The sequence below is a fragment of the Salmo salar genome, chromosome 01 (genome assembly GCF_965601325.2).
Source record: "Salmo salar chromosome 01, fSalSal1, whole genome shotgun sequence".
Lineage (NCBI taxonomy): Eukaryota > Metazoa > Chordata > Actinopteri > Salmoniformes > Salmonidae > Salmo > Salmo salar.
The window spans coordinates 46923979-46949164 of NC_138291.1; the positions used below are offsets into that span (position 1 = coordinate 46923979).

The 25186-nt window shown below is 43.4% G+C and overlaps 1 protein-coding gene across 9 annotated transcripts in view; it reads right to left on the reverse strand.

Annotated features, from left to right (window-relative positions):
* Positions 1-25186, reverse strand: part of nrxn3a (neurexin 3a) — a 430381-nt gene that overhangs the window by 286667 nt on the left and 118528 nt on the right. For all 9 annotated transcript variants that reach the window (XM_082974861.1, XM_082974859.1, XM_082974856.1 and 6 more), the window contains one exon: positions 23665-24048. In XM_082974861.1, the coding sequence (XP_082830987.1) occupies positions 23665-24048 (384 nt within the window). The remainder of the gene's footprint in view (positions 1-23664; positions 24049-25186) is intronic.

Sequence of the window (25186 nt, forward strand, 5' to 3'; positions counted from 1 at the left end):
GGAGAGCTAACACATTGGAGTTGGGAGAGAGAGAGGTGGAACACCTCCAGACAGAATGTCTATGGTTGAGTGTGAGGTGTGAAGAGAGATCAGGAAGGTTTAATATCCCAGTAAATGACTGTCAGACTGATACTAACTGACAGAGCGACAGACCCCTGAGGGACAGACAGACAGACATGTCACTATAGTGTGTTCACATAGACATGGTGGCAGGTTGTCTTCCGCTGGCAAGCCACACACAATAGTCAGGGATTAGTTCCTTCAATTTAATCTTTTAATTTATCACAACTAGGCCGGTATTCAGAAAGCATCTCAGAATAGGAGTGCTGATCTAGGATCAGTTTAGCCTTTTAAAACATAATAAATAAAAGGGAAGGGCCTGATCCTGGATCAGCATCCCCGACTGAGATACTTTGTGAAAAGGGGCCCTAATCTTGGCTTAACCAAACGGTTAAAACATCTATTTAATATGAAGGAAAGGATGTAGTGTAGGGAGAGGATGTGATTGGAAAGCATGGAAAATGGAAACTTCTCCTACAATATTCTACTGTGGCTACCATCATCTTTTGTTATTCTGCTTTTTTCTGTTCTCTGTTACTGTCCATGTTACATCCTGAATATTATAGTCCCATTAAATTAACCATAATAAACATCATGAACACAAAGCGTATCCAATCCCGCGGCTGACTGAAAGTGTTCATTAAAGCCAGTAATGAGGTGACAAAGCTGCCCTACCACCAGGAATTTGGGCACTTTAATCAACAAAGAGCTTTAATTGACATTCCATCTGACCTATCGATGATGAGGTAGACCAGGATGGAATACTTAATCAGGAAGTTGGAGAATGGATCTGAGGATGTGATTGGGTGACAGAGGTATATCGCTGTGACTTTCAAGTTGAATGAGTAGGTGTGTATAAACATTTGACTGGTACTGTGTGTTTGTGTGTTTTGTTTTGTGAGCGTGTCGGTGTGAGTCAGCCTCTCCGAGATATGTATTCAGATGACCTGGTCTGTTTAAAGGACACTGCATCCACCGTGCTCTCCAGTAATGAAAAAGCTTGGCATGCATTAAGAGCCAATCAATGTTCATTATACTGTCAGTCTCCCCAATAGATAAAGAGCTGCTATCTCCCAATGACAAAGGTATGGCACTGACGCCATGACGACTGCACTCCACTATTCCCACTGACTACACTGTCCTGTTGACCGCTTGTGTGTGTGTGTGTGTGAGTGCAGTGACAAAAGCTTTGAACAGAGTGTACTAGCACGTAAACCATCTCAGTTTGATCTTCTATAACCACGGAGAGAATAGGACAGGAGTATCCACACCTTTCACTGTGCTCTGTTTGTTATGACACCTGCTGAGGACACAGTACACCTCTGTTTCCTTGTCTGAGTTGTGCTTGTACACTGCATTGGGTTCCTTGTCCTTGCTTTGACACTTCAACAGGACATGGTGAACACTTGTTTCCCCTGGCTCAGCCAGGCTACTTATACTGCTTTGATTCTCTATTACCTTTGTCCTTGGTTTGTGTCTTTATTACACTCTTTATCCTTGCTTGGTTTGAAATGAAGGTGGCAGTGAGATGTGTGGAGAGTTTTTGACATTGACAAAAGCATACCAACTGTGATTTAACCATGTTCCTCCTCCTCCTCCCCCTCCTAATAGTGAAGCAAGCAGCTGAGTGAATCTCAGATGTCCCCTTCAGCTCTGCTGAACCACACTGCATTTTTCAATTCCACACATACGCACCTGCACAAATGTACACACAAACTATGTAAGCCTGTGTGTGCCTGTGAGTGTGTATCTGCGCGTGCTTGTGTGTGGTTGTGCATTGGCGCTTGCATGCGCGCCTGTGTGTGTGTGTGCATATGTGTGTGTTCGTCTGAGAGTGTGAAAGTGAATCAGTAACTCGGTGCAGCTCATTGTAATTGCTGATGAAGAAGATGAGAAGGAGGGGAAGGCTGACTGATTTTAAAGTCAGCTCCACTTTGCATAATTACCACACAAATTACACAGGAAAGAGAAGGTGCCATTAGGATAAAAGATTGGAGGATTTCACTTGAAAAGGGAAGAGTTTTGCTGCAATCTACTAGCAGATGTGAATACGGCCGAGGAGTAGCATGAGGTTGATCTAACAGGTGTGCTCATCTAACATTTATCTAGCAAAACAAACACGCGCACACACAGGAACACACGCATGTACACGTACGCACACGTGTGTGCACATAAACACACACACAGACGATACAGTGCCTGTAACTGTTCTCCTGTTCTCCTCTAGTCTAACCTCTAAGGGAATCTAGCATGGAGCGCCTTCCCAAGTGTCAGCTTTTCAAAGCAACAGAGAAACGCCTCAGCTATTTCGAGGCCCCAGTCCTGAGTGCCCGCCAGTGAATTAGCTGAGATGAAATAAGAACAAACCAGCCCCCCCCCGCCGCCACACACACAGAAATACATAAGACACATTTAGAGAACGGACATAGTTCCAAACCACTGCAGTAGCAGTCATAAGAGACGAATGTCTCACTAATTGTTTTTATGAAATGGAACTGCATTCATCCATATTCAATTGCCTTGGAATCAGAGTCCGATTTGAAGTCTTCTACCATGATAAACATTCTCACAGTCACTGTATCATTGTATCCCACTCGGTTGACGTCAACCAGTGGTGATTGTTTGTGGCGCAGCGCCCACAGAGAACCAAATATGATAAATGGACCTGTAATGCGTAGAGACGTTACATGCCCTCAAAATGTCCTCTGAGTCTCTCAGCTGTGCGGTGGAGAGAGACTGCGGTTCTCACAAAAAACCACATGGTCGCAGCAGAGTCCACAGTCACAATATACTACACTGCAGTCTGAAGGGGGGGAGAAAAGTCAGAGAGAGAGGGAGAAAAGTCAGAGAGAGAGAGAGAGAGAGAGAGAGTGAGTGTGTGAGTGAGGAAAATAAAAGTAAGAGAGATGTTCATGTATCCAGAGAGAGTTTAAAACTACTATCAAACTAGTCATGGTTTGTAGGTCCACTAAAACATGCTGGGTTGTTTGGATGACCCATTTGCTAGGTTGCAGGCTTTGGGTCACTTAGTTGTGTAGTTTTCTTTAAAAAGAGCAAGGTCGGGTTGTTAATGCTGGGATATTTATTTATAGGGGACAATGCACATTAATCAACAGCAATATTACTGTAATGTAACATCCATGTAAATGTGCCGGAGTTAGCCAAAAGCTAGCCACTATACAAATACTCACTAAAACAATACAAAATACAAATACATTACATCCAATAATACATCATTCTAACAACAACACCATCATCAACTGTCGTCTTACATATGAGCAACCACAGATACCTCGAAAGGGGACAACGTAATCCCCTCTAGTTACTGCCTTTGTTATCCTGGAGGTGCTTTCCTTGAGCATGATATGCCGGCATAGGGGTGGAGGGGTAAGACCATTCAGGATCTTAAAGACAAGGCTTCCATCTACATACTGCTTAAAGCTATCCAGACTAAATCAATTATGTATGTAAATATTATGGCAGTGGTGGTAACAGATCATTTTTTTTAAAATCAAAAATCTTAAGTGTTTGTTTGTAGAGTGATTCAATTGGTTTCAGAATTGTAGCTCCTGCAAGTGACCAGCATGTGAGGGAATATCTCAGATGTGAGAAGATCATAGCATGCATATATAGTTTGGCGGCCTACAGAGGAAGGAAAGGTCTGATAAACCTAAAGTTGGATAATCCAAACTTGACCGTGTTAACCTTCTTCTTCACATGTTTCTTAAATGTCAAGTTGAAGCCCAAAATGACGCCGAGATACTTGAAGTTAGACACAACTTTCAGATTCTCCCCATTAACAAGAACAGCTCGTTGGGAAGAATCAATGGATTTCTTAAAAGCAGGCAAGAATTAGTCATCCATTTAGTAACATGTACCATAGCTTTCAGTTAACTTGCTTAACAACTAGTTGTCTATTTTTTGAGGGTACATACAGAACTGTACCATCTGCAGACATCTGCATGTTAACTTGCGGGCAAGCAAGTGGGAGATCATTTATAAAGATGGTAAACAGAAGGGGGCCTAATATAGACCCTTGTGGGACCCCAATGTTATAATAAAGAGAGTCCGACTAAGTGTCCCCCAAACAAACCCTTTGACCTGTGTTTGTCAGATAGGAATACATCCAACTAATAACTTCAGTGGACACATTAAGGGATAGGAGGAATACAGCAGACTTCCAAGCATTGGGGAAGGGTTGTGGAGATATGACCAAGTGGGTGGGTTAATTATCCCGCCAAATCCAGAAGATCGAAGTGATCCAGCAAGCTCATGAATTAGGATTGTTGCAATTGTAGCAAGTCCACCAGACAGTGCAGCCAGCGCTGAGTGGAATTATATTTCAATGGACAAATGGGCAAGGTGTTGTGGCTGACCAAAAACTGTGAATAAAACGCTGCCTAACATTACTAACCTGTTGGGGATAGGGGGCAGTATTTGCACGGCCGGATAAAAAAACGTACCCGATTTAATCTGGTTCCTACTCCTGCCCAGTAACTAGAATATGCATATAATTATTGGCTTTGGATAGAAAACACCCTAAAGTTTCTAAAACTGTTTGAATGGTGTCTGTGAGTATAACAGAACTCATTTGGCAGGCCAAAACCTGAGAAGATTGCTGACAGGAAGTGGCCTGTCTGACAATTTCTTGCCCTCCTTGATCATCTCTAACAAATACAGGGGATCTCTGGCATGACGTGACACTTCCTACGGCTCCCATAGGCTCTCAGAAGGCGGGAAAAAGCTGAACGATGTAATTCCATCCCCAGGCTGAAACACATTAGCGCGTTTGGCAAGTGCTCTATCAGAGGGCCATTAGACTGAGGCTCGTGCATGAGGGGATAGCATGCTTTTACATTCACTCTCTTTGTAATAAAAAACGATTTCCCGGTCGGAATATTATCGCTTTTTTACGAGAAAAATGGCATAAAAATTTATTTTAAACAGCGGTTGACATGCTTCGAAGTACGGTAATGGAATATTTACAAATTTTTTGTCACGAAATGCGCCATGCTCGTCACCCTTATTTACCCTTTCGGATAGTGTCTTGAACGCACGAACAAAACGCCGCTATTTGGATATAACAATGGATTATTTGGGACCAAACCAACATTTGTTATTGAAGTAGAAGTCCTGGGAGTGCATTTTGACGAAGAACAGCAAAGGTAATAACATTTTTCTTATAGTAAATCTGACTTTGGTGAGTGCTAAACTTGCTGGGTGTCTAAATAGCTAGCCCTGTGATGCCAGGCTATCTACTGAGAATATTGCAAAATGTGCTTTCACCAAAAAGCTATTTTAAAATCGGACATAGCGAGTGCATAGAGGAGTTCTGTATCTATAATTCTTAAAATAATTGTTATGTTTTTTGTGAACGTTTATCGTGAGTAATTTAGTAAATTCACAGGAGGTTTGCTAGTTCTGAACGTCACATGCTAATGTAAAAAAATGGTTTTTGATATAAATATGAACTTGATTGATAAAAACATGCATGTATTGTATAACATAATGTCCTAGGAGTGTCATCTGATGAAGATCATCAAAGGTTAGTGCTGCATTTAGCTGTGGTTTGGGTTTATGTGACATTATATGCTAGCTTGAAAAATGGGTGTCTGATTATTTCTGGCTGGGTACTCTGCTGACATAATCTAATGTTTTGCTTTCGTTGTAAAGCCTTTTTGAAATCGGACAGTGTGGTTAGATTAACGAGAGTCTTGTCTTTAAAATGGTGTAAAATAGTCATATGTTTGAGAAATTGAAGTCATAGCATTTCTAAGGTATTTGAATAACGCGCCACGGGATTCCACTGGCTGTTACGTAGGTGGGATGAAATCGTCCCACTGGCCCTAGAGAAGTTAAAATCGGACACCGCGATTGCATAAAGGAGTTCTGTATCTATAATTTTTTTAATAATTGTTAGGTTTTTTGTGAACGTTTATCGTGAGTAATTTAGTAAATTCACCGGAAGTGTTCGGTGGGAATGCTAGTCACATGCTAGTCACATGCTAATGTAAAAAGCTGTTTTTTGATATAAATATGAACTTGATTGAACAAAACATGCATGTATTGTATAACATAATGTCCTAGGAGTGTCATCTGATGAAGATCATCAAAGGTTAGTGCTGCATTTAGCTGTGGTTTTGTTTTTTGTGACATTATATGCTAGCTTGAAAAATGGGTGTCTGATTATTTCTGGCTGGGTACTCTGCTGACATAATCTAATGTTTTGCTTTCGCTGTAAAGCCTTTTTGAAATCGAACAGTGTGGTTAGATTAACGAGAGTCTTGTCTTTAAAATGGTGTAAAATAGTCATATGTTTGAGAAATTGAAGTAATAGCATTTCTAAGGTATTTGAATATCGCGCCACAGGATTCCACTGGCTGTTGACTAGGGTGGGACGCAAACGTCCCACCTAGCCCAGAGAGGCTAATGATCCATTCAGATTAAAAAGACATAGTATGTAATTATGATAGCTATCTCAGTCATTGACAATTTTAGACAATGTTAGCTAGCATGCTAGCAAGTAAACACCTGCATGCATGCTAGCTAGCAAACTATTTTCCTGTGCTGTGTGTGTTTGCAAAAATGTAAGGTTTTTGTTGAAGTTTTGCTAGCTAGCTATGTCAGTGTCTGTAGCTAGAAAGCTTCTCTTCTGTAAGCCTAACATTAACTTTACTGGGTGGTGCAATGACTTTCACGTCAGGTAGCTAGCTAGATAACTTAGCTTAGCTAGCTAGCTCAAACTAGATTTCTCACCTGGTTTGGCTAGCTAGACCAGAATTTACTAAGCTCGGCCTATTCCCTGTTTGTAGCTAGTTGGCAAGCTTATAACTCATGTTTTTATTGTGGTTCAGTAACTGTAGCTATGTTTTGTAGCCTAATTGTTTCTATGACATAAAGGAATGTCTCAATTGTTCATCCAAGTTTAGGCTAACGTTATCCAGTTAAACTGTGTTCATATTATGTCTTTGTCCCTCAGATACTAGAGGCTGCATGGCCCTGAGAGTGCTTTCCCCACCACCAGTGTACTGAGTGCAGGTAGCAACATATTGAAATGAAAGTAGTGTCTCAAATGTTCATCTACGTTTATCTATTTTGTCTCTCCTGTAAAACCTTTGTTATGTTTTTGTCCCCCAGATACTAAAGATGACATGGTCCTGAGAGTGTTTCTCCCACCACCAGCGTAGCGAGTTGGAAAGAAGACTGCCCGCCCAAGCATTGACGAGGGCAGAAAGTCATATTGTTGTGTTAAGTATATATGTATACATGTGTAATATTGAATACTATTTAATATGTAATACTGTACTCAACTACTCTCGTTAGTGTAATTGAGTGGCTTTTCAGTAGTACAGTGGCTTGCGAAAATATTCACCCCCTTGGCATTTTTCCTATTTTGCTGCCTTACAACCTGGAATTAAAATAGATTTTTGGGGGATTTGTATCATTTGATTTACACAACATGCCTACCACTTTGAAGATACAAAATATTTTTGGCACATCTAGCCACTGGGATTTTTTCCCACTCTTTGACTTCTTCAGGATCGGTGTCCCTTCCACGGGACGGTTCAGCTAGCGTAGGCTAATGCGATTAGCATGAGGTTGTAAGTAACATGAACATTTCCCAGGACATAGACATATCTGATATTGGCAGAAAGCTTAAATTCTTGTTAATCTAACTGCACTGTCCAATTTACAGCAGCTATTACAGTGAAAGAATACCATACAATTGATTGAGGAGAGTGCACAATTTTGAACATAAAAAGTTATTAATAAACCAATTAGGCATATTTGGGCAGTCTTGATACAACATTTTGAACAGAAATGCAATGGTTCATTGGATCAGTCTAAAACGGTGCACATACACTGCTGCCATCTAGTGGCCAAAATGTATATCACACCTGGGCTGGAATAATATATTATGGTCTTTCTCTTGCATTTCAAAGATGATGGTACAAAGAAAATACAAAAGAACGGTTGTTTTTTTCTTTATATTTATCTTTTACCAGATCTATTGTGTGTTATTCTCCTACATTCACATTTCCACAAACTTCAAAGTGTTTCCTTTCAAATGGTACCAAGAATATGCATATCCTTGCTTCAGGGCCTGAGATACAGGCAGTTAGATTTGGGTATGTAATTTCAGGTAAAAATTGAAAAAAAGGGGCGGATCCTTAAAAACTTTAAGTCATACCACAGATTCTCAATTGGATTGAGGTCTGGCCTTTGACTAGGCCATTCCAAGACATTTAAATGTTTCCCCTTAAACCGCCCGACTGTTGCTTTAGCAGTATGCTTAGGGTCATTGTCCTGCTGGAAGGTGAACCTTCGTCCCAGTCTCAAATCTCTGGAAGACTGAAACAGGTTTCCATCATTACTTCAATTCTGACCAGTTTCCCAGTCCCTGCTGAAGAAAGAAATCCCCACAGCATGATGCTGCCACCACCATGCTTCACTGTGGGGATAAGGTTCTTGGGTTTGCGCCAGCCATAGCGTTTTCCTTGATGGCAAATAAGCTAAATCTTAGTCTCATCTGACCAAAGTACCTTCTTCCATATGTTTGGGGAGTCTCCCACATGCCTTTTGGCGAACACCAAATGTGTTTGCTTATTTTTCTTCCTTAAGCAATGGCTTTTTTTCTGGCCACTCTTCCATAAAGCCCAGCTCTGTGGAGTGTACGGCTTAAAGTGGTCCTATGGACAGATACTCTAATCTTCGCTGTGGAGCTTTGCAGCTCCTTCAGGGTTATCTTTGGTCTCTTTGTTGCGTCTCTGATTAATGCCCTCCTTGCCTGGTCTGTGGGTTTTGGTGGGTGGCCCTCTTTTGGCAGGTTTGTTGTCATGCCATATTATTTCCATTTTTAATAATGGATTTAAATGGTGCTCCGTGGGATGTTCAAAGTTTCAAATATTTTTTTATAACCCAACCCTGATCGGTACTTCTCCACAATTTTGTCCCTGACCTGTTTGGAGAGCTCCTTGGTCTTCATGGTGCTGCTTGCTTGGTGATGCCCCTTGTTTAGTGGTGAAGCAGACTCTGGGGCCTTTCAGAACAGGTGTATATATTCTGAGATCATGTGACACTTAAATAAAGTCCACCTGTGTGCAATCTAACAAATGATGTGATTTCTGAAGGTAATTGGTTGCACCATATCTTATTTAGGGACTTCATAGCAAAGGGGGTGAATACACATGCATGCACCACTTTTCCGTTATTTCTTTTGACTTTTTTAAACATGTTATTTTTTTCATTTCACTTCACCAATTTCGACTATTTTGTGTATGCCCATTACATGAAATCCAAATAAAAATCCATTTAAATTTCAGGTTGTAATGCAACAAAACAGGAAAAATGCCAAAGGGGATAAATACTTTTGCAAGGCACTATACATGTGGACGTGGGTGGCGGATGGGCATAATCATCTGCCTCTGGTTCCAAAGGTACCATGTTTTAAATTTCAAATTCAAATTTTATTTGTCACATGCACCTAATACTACAGGTGTAGACCTTACTTACAAGCCCTTAACCCTTAACTCTATTTCTTGAACTGCACTGTTGGTTAAGAAAATATTTACTAAATAAAAATAAAGTACAAATAAAAAGCAACACAGTAGAATTACATAACAATAACGAGGCTATATAAAGGGGGCACCGGTACTGAGTGAATGTGCGGGGTTAAAGGTTATTCGAGGTCATTTGTACATGTAGGTAGGGGTAAAGTGACTATGCAGCGAGTAGCAGTAGTGTAAAAACAAATGGGGGGGGGTCAATGTAAATAGTCTGGATGGCCATTTGATTAATTGTTCAGCAGTCTTAGAGCTTGGTGGTAGAAGCTGTTAAGGAGCATTTTGGACATAGACTTGGCGCTCCGGTACCGCTTGCCATGCGGTAGCAGAGAGGACAGTCTATGACTTGGGTGACTTTGACATTTATTGGGCCTTCCCCTGACACCGCCTGGTATATAGGTCCTGAATGGCAGGAAGCTTGGCCCCAGTGATGTATTGGGCTGTATGCACTACCCTCTGTAGTGCCTTACGGTCAGATACTGAGCAGCTGCCATACTAGGCGGTGATGCAACCAGTCAAGATGCACTCGATGGTGCAGCTGTGGAACTTTTTGAGGATCTGAGGACCCATGCCTAATCGTTTCAGTCTCCTGGGGGGAAAGGGTGTTGTTGTGCCCTCTTCACGACTGTCTTGGTGTATTTGGACCATGATAGTTTGTTGGTGATGTGGATACCAACGAACTTGAAACTCTTGATCCACTCCACTTCAGCCCCGTCGATGTAAATGGAGGCCTGTTCAGCCCTCCTTTTCCTGTAGTCCACGATCAGCTCCTTTGTCTTGCTCACATTGAGGGAGAGGTTGTTGGACTGGAAATAAACTGACAGGTCTTTGACCTCCTCACTATAGGCTGTCTCAGCATAGTCGGTTATCAGGCCTACCACTGTTGTGTCATCAGCAAACTTAGTGATGGTGTTGGAGTAGTGCTTGACCACGCAGTCGTGGTTGAACAGGGAGTACAGGAGGGGACTAAGCACACACCCCTGAGAGGTTCCGGTGTTGGGAATCAGTGTGGCAGATGTGTTGTTGCCTTACCTTACTTCCAGGAAGTCCAGGATCCAGTTGCAGAGGGAGGTCATTTAGGCAGGTTACCTTCGCATTCTTCGGCACAGGGACTATGGTTGTCTGCTTGAAACATGTGGGTATTACAGACTCGGTCAGGGAGAGATTGAAAATGTCAGTGATGACATTTGCCAGTTGGTCCGTGCACGCTCTGAGTACACGCCCTGGAAATCCATGGCCCCGCAGCCTTGTGAATGTTGACCTGTTTACTCACATCGGCTACGGAGAGTGTGATCACACATTCGCCCGGAACAGCTGGTGCTCTCATGCATGCTTCAGTATTGCTTGCCTCGAAGCAAGCATGAAATGCATTTAGCTCATCTGGTAGGCTCGCGTCACTGGGCAGCTCACGGCTGGGTTTCCTTTTGTAGAGTCACTGGTACTTCCTGTTTTAGTTTTTGCTTGTAAGCAGGAATCAGGAGGATAGAGTTAAGGTCAGATTTGCCAAATGGAGGGTGAGGGAGAGCTTTGTATGCTTCTCTGTGTGTGGTGTAAAGGTGGTCTAGAATTTGACATGCTGGTAGAAATGAAGTAAAACGGATTCGAGTTTGCCTGCATTAAAGTCCCTGGCCACTAGGAGCGCCGCTTCTGGACGAGCATTTTCTTTAACGCTTATGGCCTTATACAGCTCGTTGAGTCCAGTATATAGATGGCTACGAATAATATAGATGAGAACTCTCTTGGTAGATATTGTGGAACTACAGCTTATAACGAGGTACACAACATCAGGCGAGCAATACCTCGAGACTATTAACATGTACCAGCAGTTACTGACAAATAGACACACAGCCCTGCCCCTTGTCTTACCAGATGTAGCTACTCCGTCCTGGGGATACACAGAAAAACCAGCCAGCTCAAACGTGCAATTAAGCAAAAATAAACACACTTTTTGAAGAAGCAACAACTGCATGGGAATGCCCCTGTCTGTGTGTGTCAGGGCTTGACATAAAGGGAGGTTCTGGAAACCCTCCGGGCCAGTCCATCATATCATCCCTGTAACTGGCCTGCTCGGGCCAGTGGAAAACATTTTTTTATACAACTGGTTACCCGAACATGCCCCAGCCTTTTATCTACACCCCAGATGAAAGCTCTCTGATGATGACAACGTATGGTATACCATGGAGCCAATGGAACTCAACACCCTTTCATCAATGCTGCCCCGTCTGTGCAAGGTATAACATTTTGTTCAAATAGCAAGGCTGCTATATAGTATATGAATAGAATAAACATGAATAGAATCGTTGTCATATCATTATTAATCGCTCTCTATGAGGCGGGCACATCCCGTAGGTATACCAACCACTGCATCAGGATGACTACCATCCAGCAGCTCTCCGATGCAGGTCTGGAGGCCAGAGAGATAATGAGTGTGAGCGGGCACAGGGCTGAAAGCTCTCTTAGGAGCTATTGGAAGCCGTCCACGAAAAACAGGAGGAGATGGAGTAACATCCTAACAGCTGCATGCGACAACAGTTGTTTCTGAGAAATGGCGCCCAGCTGTGCTTGAGACCCCGGCATCAGACAGCTACTTCAGTAATTGCACACTTCAATTTTACTATGCAAAAACCAGACGTGCGCTGTTTTTCAGAACCATGGACAGCGTCCTTAGAAACCAAGGTCTGGAACTTTCAACCAGCGTTTGGGTAGTTTTGCTTTACATGGCAGTCAATACAACGCCTAAAATGTCACTTGACAACCGGTGTTAGTGAATGTAGGGTCATGTTTTGTTTAAAAATGGATGGTTTTGGAAATAATCTAGATGTTTTATGCTGGTAGCCCGTTGTATAAAAGCAATAATACACTCGAGGCCATGTGTTACGGTATTTCTATCATGGCTCTGGTGGTCTACGCCACTCGGCTTGTATTATTGCTTAAGTAATAAGGCTATATTTAATCTAGGCTTTATAATTGATTATTTAGCACACATAGGCCTATAGTGTATAGATAATCTGCTGGGCAGAGAGAGAGCGCAGCTCTCAAACAACTGGTTGTTGCATGGAGCAGTTTATCCGAAGACCGACAGCGGTAGGGTTGGGAAAACCGTAGGAAAGATGTTCCAAATTATGATATCTACCAGTAAATACAAAGGCAAGAATGGGTATGCAAACCAGGTATTTAAAACGTTCAAAGTCTTGGTTGAATATTTGCAATGCGCCATTCAGTCATCATGGAAAAGGCTACCTTGAAAATCAGACATTTCCTCTAGGCTATTTGGTCTTTGAAAAGTAATTGAAGTTATGGTAGCCGATTTAGAAGTTCTACTGCTCCAATATAATGATTCTGTGATATCATTTCTAAGCAGTTTTTATGAGCGATGCAGCCGCTTTCGTTTGTTACCGGCCGTTTCAATTGAAGGGTGTTACGAGAATCTGCTGTGCTTGTGTAAAATCATGAGCCGTTATAACATCGAATTTTACCTTCATCTTGGTTTTCCATACAATGCGTTCCATTACAAAAGAACCAAGTTTTTGGTCTCTTTCTCGTTTGAAAAAAATGATACAAAAATCCATTAAATAACAACAACCATACACAATATCCACAACAAAGGGAAGGTAGTGTAGGAAGGGGGGGGGGGGGGCGTTTTTAGAATCCATACCCAAACTCACACGGGGCCCAAGGGCAGTACGGGGGCAGTCTGGCTGTTCGCGAACAGGGCCCTTGGTCGGAATGTGGCGCGTGTGAGTTCTGGGGCAGGACATTCCAGTGGTATCCACCTGGTGGTAGTGTGGTATAACAAATAAATGTAATAACAACTCTTCGACATCTCAAATGGCGAGACTGACTGGCTACCAAATGGACGGACTGAATTTGTGTCAGGATCATGTTGTCTATTTAGTCAGGCAACACCCACATTATTCTGACATATTTGAATGAAATCATGTAAATGTAAAAATTATGTGAATGTCAATGTATAATGCCATTAGGTAGGTCTGTAAACAAATACATTATTCTTAAAGTGATAATGCACACGTTTTTCCAAACATGTTTTTTTTCCTACAGGCCATTACAACAATTAAATATAACATTTAAGTCCTTGAGAATTACAATTAAGTGCTTGAAAAAGTCCCTGAAAGTACTGGCATTAGACTTGCCAATGTCTGTATGAACCCTGTATAGGCTACTTGCTCAGGCCGCAAATGAAAGATAAAATCACCTGCTATTGAAATTATGCACGCATCATTGGCTTTCCAGTCAGATCTTGACGGGAAAGTATTTTATTCATTTGGGCCAGTAGCTTTCAGTTGGATGGCACTGGCCCTGTGTAGGCTACTACTTGCAAATTTACCTGAATGTCGAGCCCGACTGTGTGCGGTTCACATAAGGCCTATATGTCTATCACCTTGTGATAGCCGTTAGCAATGTTTTCCGTTTTCAGGGTAGATGGAAAGGCAATTAAAAGTAGCCTATGCCTATCTCAAATCAAATCAAACTTTATTGGTCACATACACATGGTTAGCAGATGTTAATGCCAGTGTAGAGAAATGCTTGTGCTTTTATTTCCAACCATGCAGTAATATCTAACAAGTAATCTAACAATTTCACAACAACTACCTTATACACACAAGTGTAAAGGAATGAATAAGAATATGTACATATAAATATATGGATGAGCGATGGCCGTGCGGCATAGGCAAGATGCAGTAGATGGTATAGAGTACAGTATATACATATGAGATGAGTAATGTAAACATTATATAAAGTGGCATTGTTTAAAGTGACTAGTGATACATTTATTACATCCAATTTTTTATTATTAAAGTGGCTAGAGATTAGCAGCAGCCACTCAATGTTAGTGATGGCTGTTTAACAGTCTGACGGCCTTGAGATAGAAGCTGTTTTTCAGTCTCTTGGTCCAAGCTTTGATGCACCTGTACTGACCTCGCCTTCTGGATGATAGCGGGGTGAACAGGCAGTGGCTCGGGTGGTTGTTGTCCTTGATGATCTTTTTGGCCTTCCTGTGACATCAGGTGGTGTAGGTGTCCTGGAGGGCAGGTAGTTTGCCCCCGGTGATGCGTTGTGCAGACCTCACTACCTTCTAGAGAGCCTTACGGTTGTGGGCGGAGCAGTTGCCGTACCAGGCGGTGATACAGCCTGACAGGATGCTCTCGATTGTGCATCTGTAAAAGTTTGTGAGTGTTTTCGGTGACAAGCCACATTTCTTCAGCCTTCTTCACCACTCTGTCTGTGTGGGTGGACCATTTCAGTTTGTCCGTGATGTGTACGCCGAGGAACTTAAAACTTTCAACCTTCTCCACCAATGTTCCGTCGATGTGGATGGGGGGGGGGGGGGTGCTCCCTCTGCTGTTTCCTGAAGTCCATGATCATCTCATTTGTTTTGTTGACGTTGAGTGTGAGGTTATTTTCCTGACAGCACACTCCGAGGGCCCTCACCTCCTCCCTGTAGGCCGTCTCGTCGTTGTTGGTAATCAAGCCTACCACTGTAGTGTCGTCTGCAAACTTGATGATTGAGTTGGAGGCGTGCATGGCCACGCAGTCATGGGTGAACAGGAGGACAGGAGAGGGCTGAGAACGCACCCTTGTGGGGCCCCAGTGTTGAGGATCAGCGGGGTGGAGATGTTGTTTCCTACCCTCACCACCTGGGGTCGGCCCGTCAGAAAGACCAGGACCCAGTTGCACAGGGCGGGGTCGAGACCCAGGGTCTCGAGCTTAATGACGGGTTTGGAGGATACTTTGGTGTTAAATTCTGAGCTGTAGTCAATGAACAGCATTCTTACATAGGTATTCCTCTTGTCCAGATGGGATAGGGCAGTGTGCAGTGTGATGGCGATTGCATCGTCAGTGGACCTATTGGGGCGGTAAGCAAATTGGAGTGGGTCTAGGGTATCAGGTAGGCTGGAGGTGATATGATCAAAACAAAATACTGCATAGTTTCCTAAGAACGCAAAGCAAGGCGACCATCTCTGGCGGCGCCATGTCTTCTCTGGGAGAATCATGATCATTTGCATAAAACCAGAGGCCATTTGTTTTGATAACTCCCTCACAAGTGCTCTACACTACAGAAACATTGCAAGCTAAACACTACTGTCTGGCTGGTGTTCATGTGAATTAAAGGGTAACTACACCTTTTTTTTTTTTTAATTACTCAGATTTTTTCCAGACCTAAGAAATGGTCCCCTAATGTGGTTTAAGCTTTGTTGTTGGCATAGACATCACATTTTTTTTGTTTTTCTATGAACATTTGTGATTTTGAGAGACAAAACCTAAAGAAAAAAAACAGGGAAATCACAGTCCCCACTTTCTTTCTTTTTTGCCATGGTACACATGGTGTCGTTTTGGTATCAAGTATATATTTTTTTGTAATTCTGCCCTCTAGAGGATTTTGCAGAAAAAAAACACATGGCAATTTGAAATCTGCAATAAATCCATGTCTGCACTTTATTTTAACAGTCTCTTTTCTTTGCTGTTATGGTAAAGCTCAGTGTAAAAACAGAAGGGCATGCTAATGTAAAAGATGGCTAGTCATTATTAGCCTGGTTATGTATGGAATGATGAGACATTATGAGACAAGTCCCCCCCCCCCAAAAAAAATAAAAATAAATGGTGTGACCAAATCATGTGCTGGTGCCACCAACTGAAAGAGGTGGGAAACGAACCCTGGAGAGGGATCGAGGAAGAGAGGTGGAGACGGAAACAGAGAAGAAAGAGCAGTGGAGACACTGGAATGGGCAGAGGAGATGATAAAAGACTGGATAAAGGAATGGGAAGAAGACATTTAGAGGGCATGAAGGGAGATGTTTAGGGGATGAAGAGAGGCGCATCCTCCCCCACACGCTCTCGTTCCTCGGGCAACACAGAGGAATTTGTGGTGTTTATGTAACGAACTGGAGGACTGGCTCCTAAACACACGTTCAGCCACACACACACACACACACACACACACACACACACACACACACACACACACACACACACACACACACACACACACACACACACACACACACACACACACACACACACACACACACACACACACACACACACACACACACACACACACACACACACACACACACACACTACAAAGGCAGGATTAGGGAGACTGGAATAAACTGCACAAGACTTCTTCAGCCACCAGAAATAAACCTGTATACTTCTTCAGCCACCAGAAATAAACCTGTATCCAACCAGTATTAAAACAAACATGCCAAGGTTGCTAGGTCTATTATGGCCCTAAACTGGTAAAGGAAGCTCGTCAATGTGTCTGCATGTGCGTCCATGCATGTGTGCATGTGTGTGTGTGCGCGTGTCTGTGTGCGTCCTTGCGCCTGTGTGTGTGTGTGTCACAGACCCAGATTTATGTGTGGTATGTTTCTCTCTCTTGGGCCGGTCCCTTTCCTTTTACAGGGTCGATACACATTGACGAAGCAGTATTTTACCCACTCTACAATGGAGATACTGCCCTGTTTGTATCCTACACACACTTCAGTGTGTGGGAATCTTTGGATCCACAAATAACAATACACAACACCCCCAGTCACACTCATATTGACATACCCACATGATCACTCTCACTCTCACACACACACACACACACACACACACACACACACACACACACACACACACACACACACACACACACACACACACACACACACACAACCACACACACACACACACACACACACACACACACTATTATCGTTGCCTGATAATAGGTCCATGTAATACATCAGAAAATAACCTTGACACTGAATTACTGTAGATGCTAAAAAAAGGAGAGAGAGAGGAGGGATAGAGGAGGAATAGAGGAGGACAGGGATTACCTTTTCACTTATCACATATCGACTGTAGCCTGCTCTAGTCACTGAAACAGAGCTGAGGGGATGAACAGATGAAGCAGAGAGAAAAACAGAGACAGAGCGAGTGAGAGAGAGAACGAGATGGAGAGAAAGAAAGAGAGTTGAAGAGCAAGATGGAGCAACAGAAATACAGAGAAAGAGGCGGAGATGGTGGGAAAGAGCAAAAGAGAGAAAAATAAAGCGTTGGATGTGTCTCCTTTTGCAATTTCAACTCAACCGCAGTCATCACTTTACCTCAACTCAAACCAAATCCATTTATTCAAATATTTGCCCTCTTCTCTTTGTCACTCCCTCTCTCTGCAGTGGACATTCTCTCTTCTAACCCGGGAGAACAGTGGCGGAACTCAAAGGCTTTTTTAAGAACAGCTTTTTGTTTACTGAACAAAAATATAAACGCATTTTCTAAAGGCACAAAAAGCTAATTTCTCTCAAATTTTGTGCACAAATTTGTTTACATCCCGGTTAGTGAGCATTTCTCCTTTGCCAAGATAATCCAGCCACCTGACAGTTGTGGCATATCGAGAAGCTGACGAAACAGCATGATCATTCCACATGTGCACCTTGTGCTGGGGAAATTAAATGGCCACTCTAAATGTGCAGTTTTGCCACACAACACAATTCCACAGATGTCTCAAGTTTTGAGGGAGTATGTAATTGGCATGCTGTCTGCAGGAATGTCCACCAGAGTTGTTGCCAGATAATATAATGTTAATTTCTCTACTATAAGCCGCCTTCAATGTCATTTTAGAGAATTTGGCTGTACGTCCAACCGGCTCACAACCAGAGACCACATGTAACCACGCCAGCCCAGGACCTCCACATCCGGCTTCTTCACCTGCTGGATCATCTGAAACCAGCCAACCAGATAGCTGATGAAACTGAAGAGTATTAATTACTCATTCTTTTTACCCATTTATCTCTCCAATTTTGTTGTATCCAATTGGTAGTTACAGTCTTGTCTCAAAGCTGCAACTCCCGTACGGACTCGGGAGAGGCGAAGGTCAGGAGCCATGCATCCTCCAAAACACAACCCAACCAAGCCGCACTGCTTCTTGACACAATGCCCACTTAACCCGGAAGCCAGCCGCACCAATGTGTCAGAGGAAACACCATACACCTGTCAACCGTGTCAGCGTGCACTGCGCCCGGCCCACCACAGGAGTCGCTGGTGTGTGATGGGACAAGGACATCCCTGCTGGCCAAACCCTCACCTAACCTGGACGCCGCTGGGCCAATTGTGCGCCGCCCCATGGGTCTCCCAGTCTGGACTTGAACCCAGAATGAACCCAGAGCCTGGACTTGAACCCAGAATCTCAAGTGGCACAGCTAGCACTGCGATGCAGTGCCTTAGACCATTGCACCACTCAGAAAGCCCTACTGAGGATTATTTCTGCCTGTAATAAAGCCCTTTTGCGGGGGAACACCTAATTCTGATTGGCTGGGCCTGGCTCTCCAGTGGGTGGCTGCACCCCTGCCCAGCCATGTGAAATCCATAGATTAGGGCATAATTAATTTATTTCAATTGACTGATTTCCTTATATGAACTGTAACTCAGTAAAATCGTTGAAATTGTAGTAAGTTGTGTATATATTTTTGTTCAAACTGCAGGATCCATCAGAGATATATGATCCTCTATAAACTAACCAGAACCAAGATACTTTAAAAGCATAGACACAACCTTCTGTTGCTTGGTTAAAAAAATCAAGCAAAATAACCCAGAATATTCAGACCTTGAAAGTCTCATAAACTCATATCTAAACCCTGAGATTTTGGGTAAGAGTAACAACAGTTAAGAAGTTTGGGCAGGTAGGCCTTCTATGCAGTGACATGGTTGTTAGCTGTTAGGAAAAGGACAGTGCTCCATAGAGCAGTTGTAAGAGAAGTAGAATGTTTTGGTAGAGAGAGGTTTATAGAGAAGAAGACATATGGGAGATAATACAATGCAAAACAACAAACATTTGTTGTGTAAACTGAGAACGTGTCAGCCTGCTGGGCAGCATATCCCTCACTCTGGTGTAGCCAACGATTTGTCAGCCGCTGTGACAAAACAGGAAACAGGAAGCTGTGGCGGGGATCATTACTTCAGTCGGACCTTGAGGTGTCATAACCTCTGTCCAATCTGATAACCATCTGACAAATGGAAGCCCTGTGGAGTGGAGGGATGGTGTGTGTGCATGCTGTCATGAAAATGGAAGCTTTAGTAAACTAGTTAAATTGCATAATTTACCTTCACAATTAAGACATGTATTACTAGAAAAGGGAGGGTACTCACTAGACAGCTAAGGAGAGAAAAGACTGAGACTATTTCAATATTGTTTCTAACCTTAAATGACAAAAAAATAATATTATGTTAATAAACCGACTCATACAGACCTCCCTGCATTTCTCATTTTTTTTATGTTCGTATTTCAATAGACCAATATCCCTTACACACTGATTAGAGGTGAACAGTTAGCTTTCATATCTGATTGACCTCTCTCTCTCTGCCCCTCTTTCCCTCCCACCCCTCTCTCTCACACACACACAAAGTTTTCCTCCAAAGTCAAAATGAGATTAAACTGAAACTGGAGGATGAATAGTGGAAGGGAGCTGGATAAAGATGTTATCTCCAAGCCATTATTAGATATGGTAAAAGCGTCTGGAATAATTTGTCAAATGCATTAATTGGTTTTCAGGCACGCTTTTGATCAATCCATAGGAAATCTCCTGGAATCTTTTGAAAACCCATTGAAATAAGAGACTTTTCTCTAACCCCAGGACTTCTCCATGCATGAGTAATAACATACATCACTATCGCTATCTGACAAAATGGGGGAGAAGAGTATGTGTGTGTGTGTATGAGTGTGTGTGTGAGTCCATATGTGTGTGTGTGTGCACGCGTAGGAGCGCGTGTCCATGTGTGTCAATGTGTGTGCTTGGCTGTGTGCATGGCACTGTGATGCTGTTGTGGAGCCATGGGGTCCTGGCCGTGGCCTCTCTCTCCCAGGGCCTGGGTTAGGTGACCTTTACAGTGCCTGAGTCAACAGCCGTTAACTCCAAGGCTGTAGCCAGCCGGCTGTGACATCAAGCTCTAGCACAGGCACAGCTATCGCCTGCCTGGGCTCTGCCTACCCATAATCATTCATAATATCAGCACTGAACACACACACACACACTGATATCACATACACACACACACACGCACAACAAAGATAATCGAAGCGGAGGAACGTACCTTCATGTCATGCGTTCTGTTCTAATCAAATTAGTGAAGCAAAATGCTCTTGTCTTTAACTTTATTACCAGCGTGCTTTGTTCCATGCCAAAACATTACGTGAAGCATAGCGGATTCCAACGACATACTTCAAAACAGCTTATATTGCACAAGATTGTGTAAACTAAGGTCTAAAAATGTCATACCCCTAAAAGACATACCCTTAGCACAGCAATCCTTCGTCAGACATCTCCTCTCATTTCTCAGTGTTGGTCATGCAGAATGGATTCATACTGAATACATTCTACTGATCTATTGTACTGCAATACGAGCACATATTCAAAGAAACCTACTTATCCTGTGTGTTTTCAGAGGTGTCATATACAGGTGACCTTGTAAAGAGGCAGTTCCACAGACTCCGGAACCTTTTATCTCCCACATTAGATGAATAGATTCCATAATAGATATCGATATGGTCACGCAGCTGTAATTCCAACCCTTTCGCCGGTGTTTGCAATAAGTGTTTTCACTCACAAGTGCAGGTCTTTGGCGGGTTGACCCTAAGAATAGCGCCAAAGATGGCCTGATTTACAATATGTGTCTGTAACCGAGGGAGATAAAAGGAGGGGGGGGGGATGGAGGGGATCGATAAGTATGTGTTTCCATTAATAAGCAGTAGGTTTACAGTATAGTGTATTACTGTGGTACATTATCTCCAGTAATGGGTTTGTACTGTATATCCTCTGGCTGTGATTGTGTGATTGGGAGAGAGAGACAGAGAGGTCATAAAGACTTGACACAGCAAGTAACTATAGGATTTGATAAAGGTGAGAGCGAGAAAGAGATGGAACATTGTATTGAAACACATGCAACACCCTCAAGTCCTGACAAAAAAATAAGCGGAAATGGGGGGGGGGGTGAATAAAAAGTACTGTTTTCTTCTACACTTTGAAAACAAGCGATGCAATTTGGAAACTGGTCATGAAACTTTAACACCGGATTGCCTCGGGCAGAGTAAAGTTCACAGGAAAAGGGCAGAAACCACATTAATCTTTCAACAGTGTCAACAATACAGCCATCACCACAACCTCCTCTAGAGCCTTAACCTCCCACTGACACGTGGAGCACGGCCAAAGGACCACTAATGTTTTAATAAACTATTTCACAGGAAGAAAAGAGTAAATCAGCAGACTAACTGAAAAATCTGCCAATGTGCCCTTGAGCAAGGCACTTAACCCTAATTGCTCCTGTAAGTCGTTCCGTATCAGAGCGTCTGCTAAATGGCATAAATGTAAATCAAATCCACACAACAAAACAAGAAAAACACACATGCACACATACAGTGCATTCGCAAAGTATTCAGACCCCTTCCCTTTTTCCACATTTTGTTGCATTAAAGCCTTATTCTAAAATGGATTAAATAAATACAAATCTAATCAATCTACACACAATACCCCATAATGACAGAGCAAAAACAGGTTTTTAGACGTTTGCACATATATTAAAGAAAAAACAGAAATACCTTATTTACATAAGTATTCAGACCCTTTCCTATGAGACTTGAAATTGAGCTCAGGTGCACCCTGTTTCCATTGATCATCCTTGAGATGTTTTTACAACTTGATTGGAGTCCACCTGTGGTAAACTCAATTAATTGGACATGATTTGGCACACACCTGTCAATATAAGGTCCCACAGTTGACAGTGCATGTCAGAGCAAAAGCCAAGCCATGAGGTCGAAGAAATTGTCAATAGAGCTCCGAGACAGCATTGTGTCGAGGCACAGATCTGGGGAAAGGTACCAAAAAATGTGTGCAGCAATGAATGTCCCCAAGAACACAGTGGAATCCATCACTCTTAAATGGAAGAGGTTTGGAACCACCAAGACTCTCCCTTGAGCTGGCCGCCAGGCCAAACTGAGCAATCGGGGGAGAACGGCCTTGGTCAGGGAGGTGACCAAGAACCCGATGATCACTCTGACAGAGCTCCAGAGATCCACTGTGGAGATGGGAGAACCTTCCAGAAGGACATCCATCTCTGCAGCACTCTACCAATCAGGCCTTTATGGTGGAGTGGCAAGACAGCCCGCTTGGAGTTTGCCAAAAGGAACCTAAAGAACTCTCAGACCATTAGAAACAAGATTCTCTGGTCTGATGAAACCAAGATTGAAGTCTTTGGCCTGAATGCCAAGCGTCACGTCTGGAGGAAACCTGGCACCATCCCTACGGTGAAGCATGGTAGTTGCAGCATCATGCTGTGAGGATGTTCTTCAGTGGCAGGGACTGGGAGACTAGTCAGGATCGAGGCAAAGATGAACAGGGCAACATACAGAGAGATCCTTGATGAAAATCTGCACCAAAGCGCACAGGACCTCAGACTGGGATGAAGGTTCACCTTCAAATGACCCTGAGCACACAGCCAAGACAACACAGGAGTGGCTTCGGGACAAGTCTCTGAATGTCCTTGAGTGGCCCAGCCAGAGTCCGGACTTGAACCCGATCAAACATCTCTGGAGAGACCTGAAAACAGATGTGCAGCGGCGCTCCCCATCCATCCTGACAGAGATTGACAAGATCTGCAGTAAAGAATGGGACAAACTCCCCAAATACAGGGGTGCCAAGCTTGTAACGTCATACCCAAGAAGACTTGAACCTGTAATCGCTGCCAAAGATGCTTCAACAAAGTACTGAGTAAAGGGTCTGAATACTTATGTAAATGTAATATGTCCGTTTTTTATTTATTAATCATTTGCAAAAATTTCAAAAAAACTGTTTTTGTTTTGTCATTATGGGGTATTGTGTGTAGATTGATAAGGGGGTGAAAAAACAAGGATGTAACGTAACAAAATGTGGAAAAAGTCAAGGGGTCTGAATACTTTCCGAAGGCACTGTACACAGTCAGAACACACACACACACACACAAGCACTCATGAAAAACACACAAATCAATCGCTTCCACCTACCTCTCTCGCAGGTGCGTGACCAGTACCCCGTGCCGGTACAATCACAGATAAACCGGTTCCATCCCTCCTTACAGACGCCTTTGTTCTTACACGGGTAGCTCTCGCACTGTTTCCCCACCACCTTGTTGCACGACGGCTTGATGCCCGCCCCGTTCTGAGCCTCAGCGATCTGTCGGATGTCCTTGCTGCGCCCGTCGATGAAGAGGTCGCGCACGCAGCCCACGTAGCCATAGTTGAGCATGGCGGTCCACAGCTCAGTGGGCAGAATGAGGTTGGCACGGTCCGAGGGTAGACCCCCCAGGTACATGTCTCCTTCCAGGTCAAGGATCTCACTCTCACCGCTGGCTGTGAACGGGGTGCGCCGGCTGTTGACTGAGATGGTGCCTGGAGAGGGAGTGGAGGTGGTTTTAAACCAAATAATTAAATATAACATTTTTATGTTGTATGTCTGTTATTGTAAGATAAGACAGTACTCTCATACACTGTAGAGCAGGGTTTTCCAAACTAGCCTCCTCAAACTCAAATCTGGATCTCGAAGCCAGTTCCCAATGCATTTTTTCAATTTTTCCCCTCTCGTCAGAGACTGATTTAGACCTGGGACACCAGGTGGGTGCAACTAATTATCTAGTAGAAGAGAAAACCAGCAGGCTCCGGACCTCATAGAGTCAGAACTGAATACCCCTGTTCTAGCCTATGTGGGCCCAATTGTAATCTGTGTGCTCAATAAATACAGTATATTCAAAAAGGTTACTACGCTAGCTACAGTAGCGGTCGCCCCGCTTTACTAGGCCAGCGTATCTTTACTTTTCCACACTCATCTACAATGATGGTAGAGTTTTGACAGCTGACAGCCTTGAAGATGCTGAAGATGTTGAGTGTAGCGTAACGTATTGGTAATCCACTGTCTGTGTAAGGTATTGATACAGGGCTTCCTGATGCTCTCTCTGTCAAACAGCGTCTCACAGCTTAGAGACGATATATGAGCTTTGTGATTATAGTATACCTCCGAGAGAGGGAGAGGGGGATAGAACGAGAGAGTGAGAGAGAACGGAGAGACAGTTACAGCGCAGACACTGCTGTATGGCAGGGCTTATCTCTGTTTATGTCTCAAGCCAAGCAGCACAGTGTGTGTGGCCTCTCTGTGTGTCCTTAACTCAGATCCAGAGTGCGATGGAGAGCTTGAACAGTGTGTGTATACGTGCTTCTGTGTTCGTCTGTGTGTGTGTATGTGTGCAGCCATGTGTGTGTGTGCCCATGTGTGTATGGCGGCAGTGGTAGATCAATAGCAGTAATATGTGCTGCAGTGAGTCACCTGGCCTTGCCATCCCAGCCTTGTCTAACAGCCTGTCTGCCCTCTGAGACCCTCACAGGCCCAGCACCGGGCAGAGAGTGATACGCTGCACTCACATCAATACAACAACACACACACAGACACACACACACTCAGAGAGAGTGAGAGAAGGTAGTGATAGAGAGATGGGGATAGGGGAGTAGAGAGTGGGAGAGGAGGGTAAAGAGGACT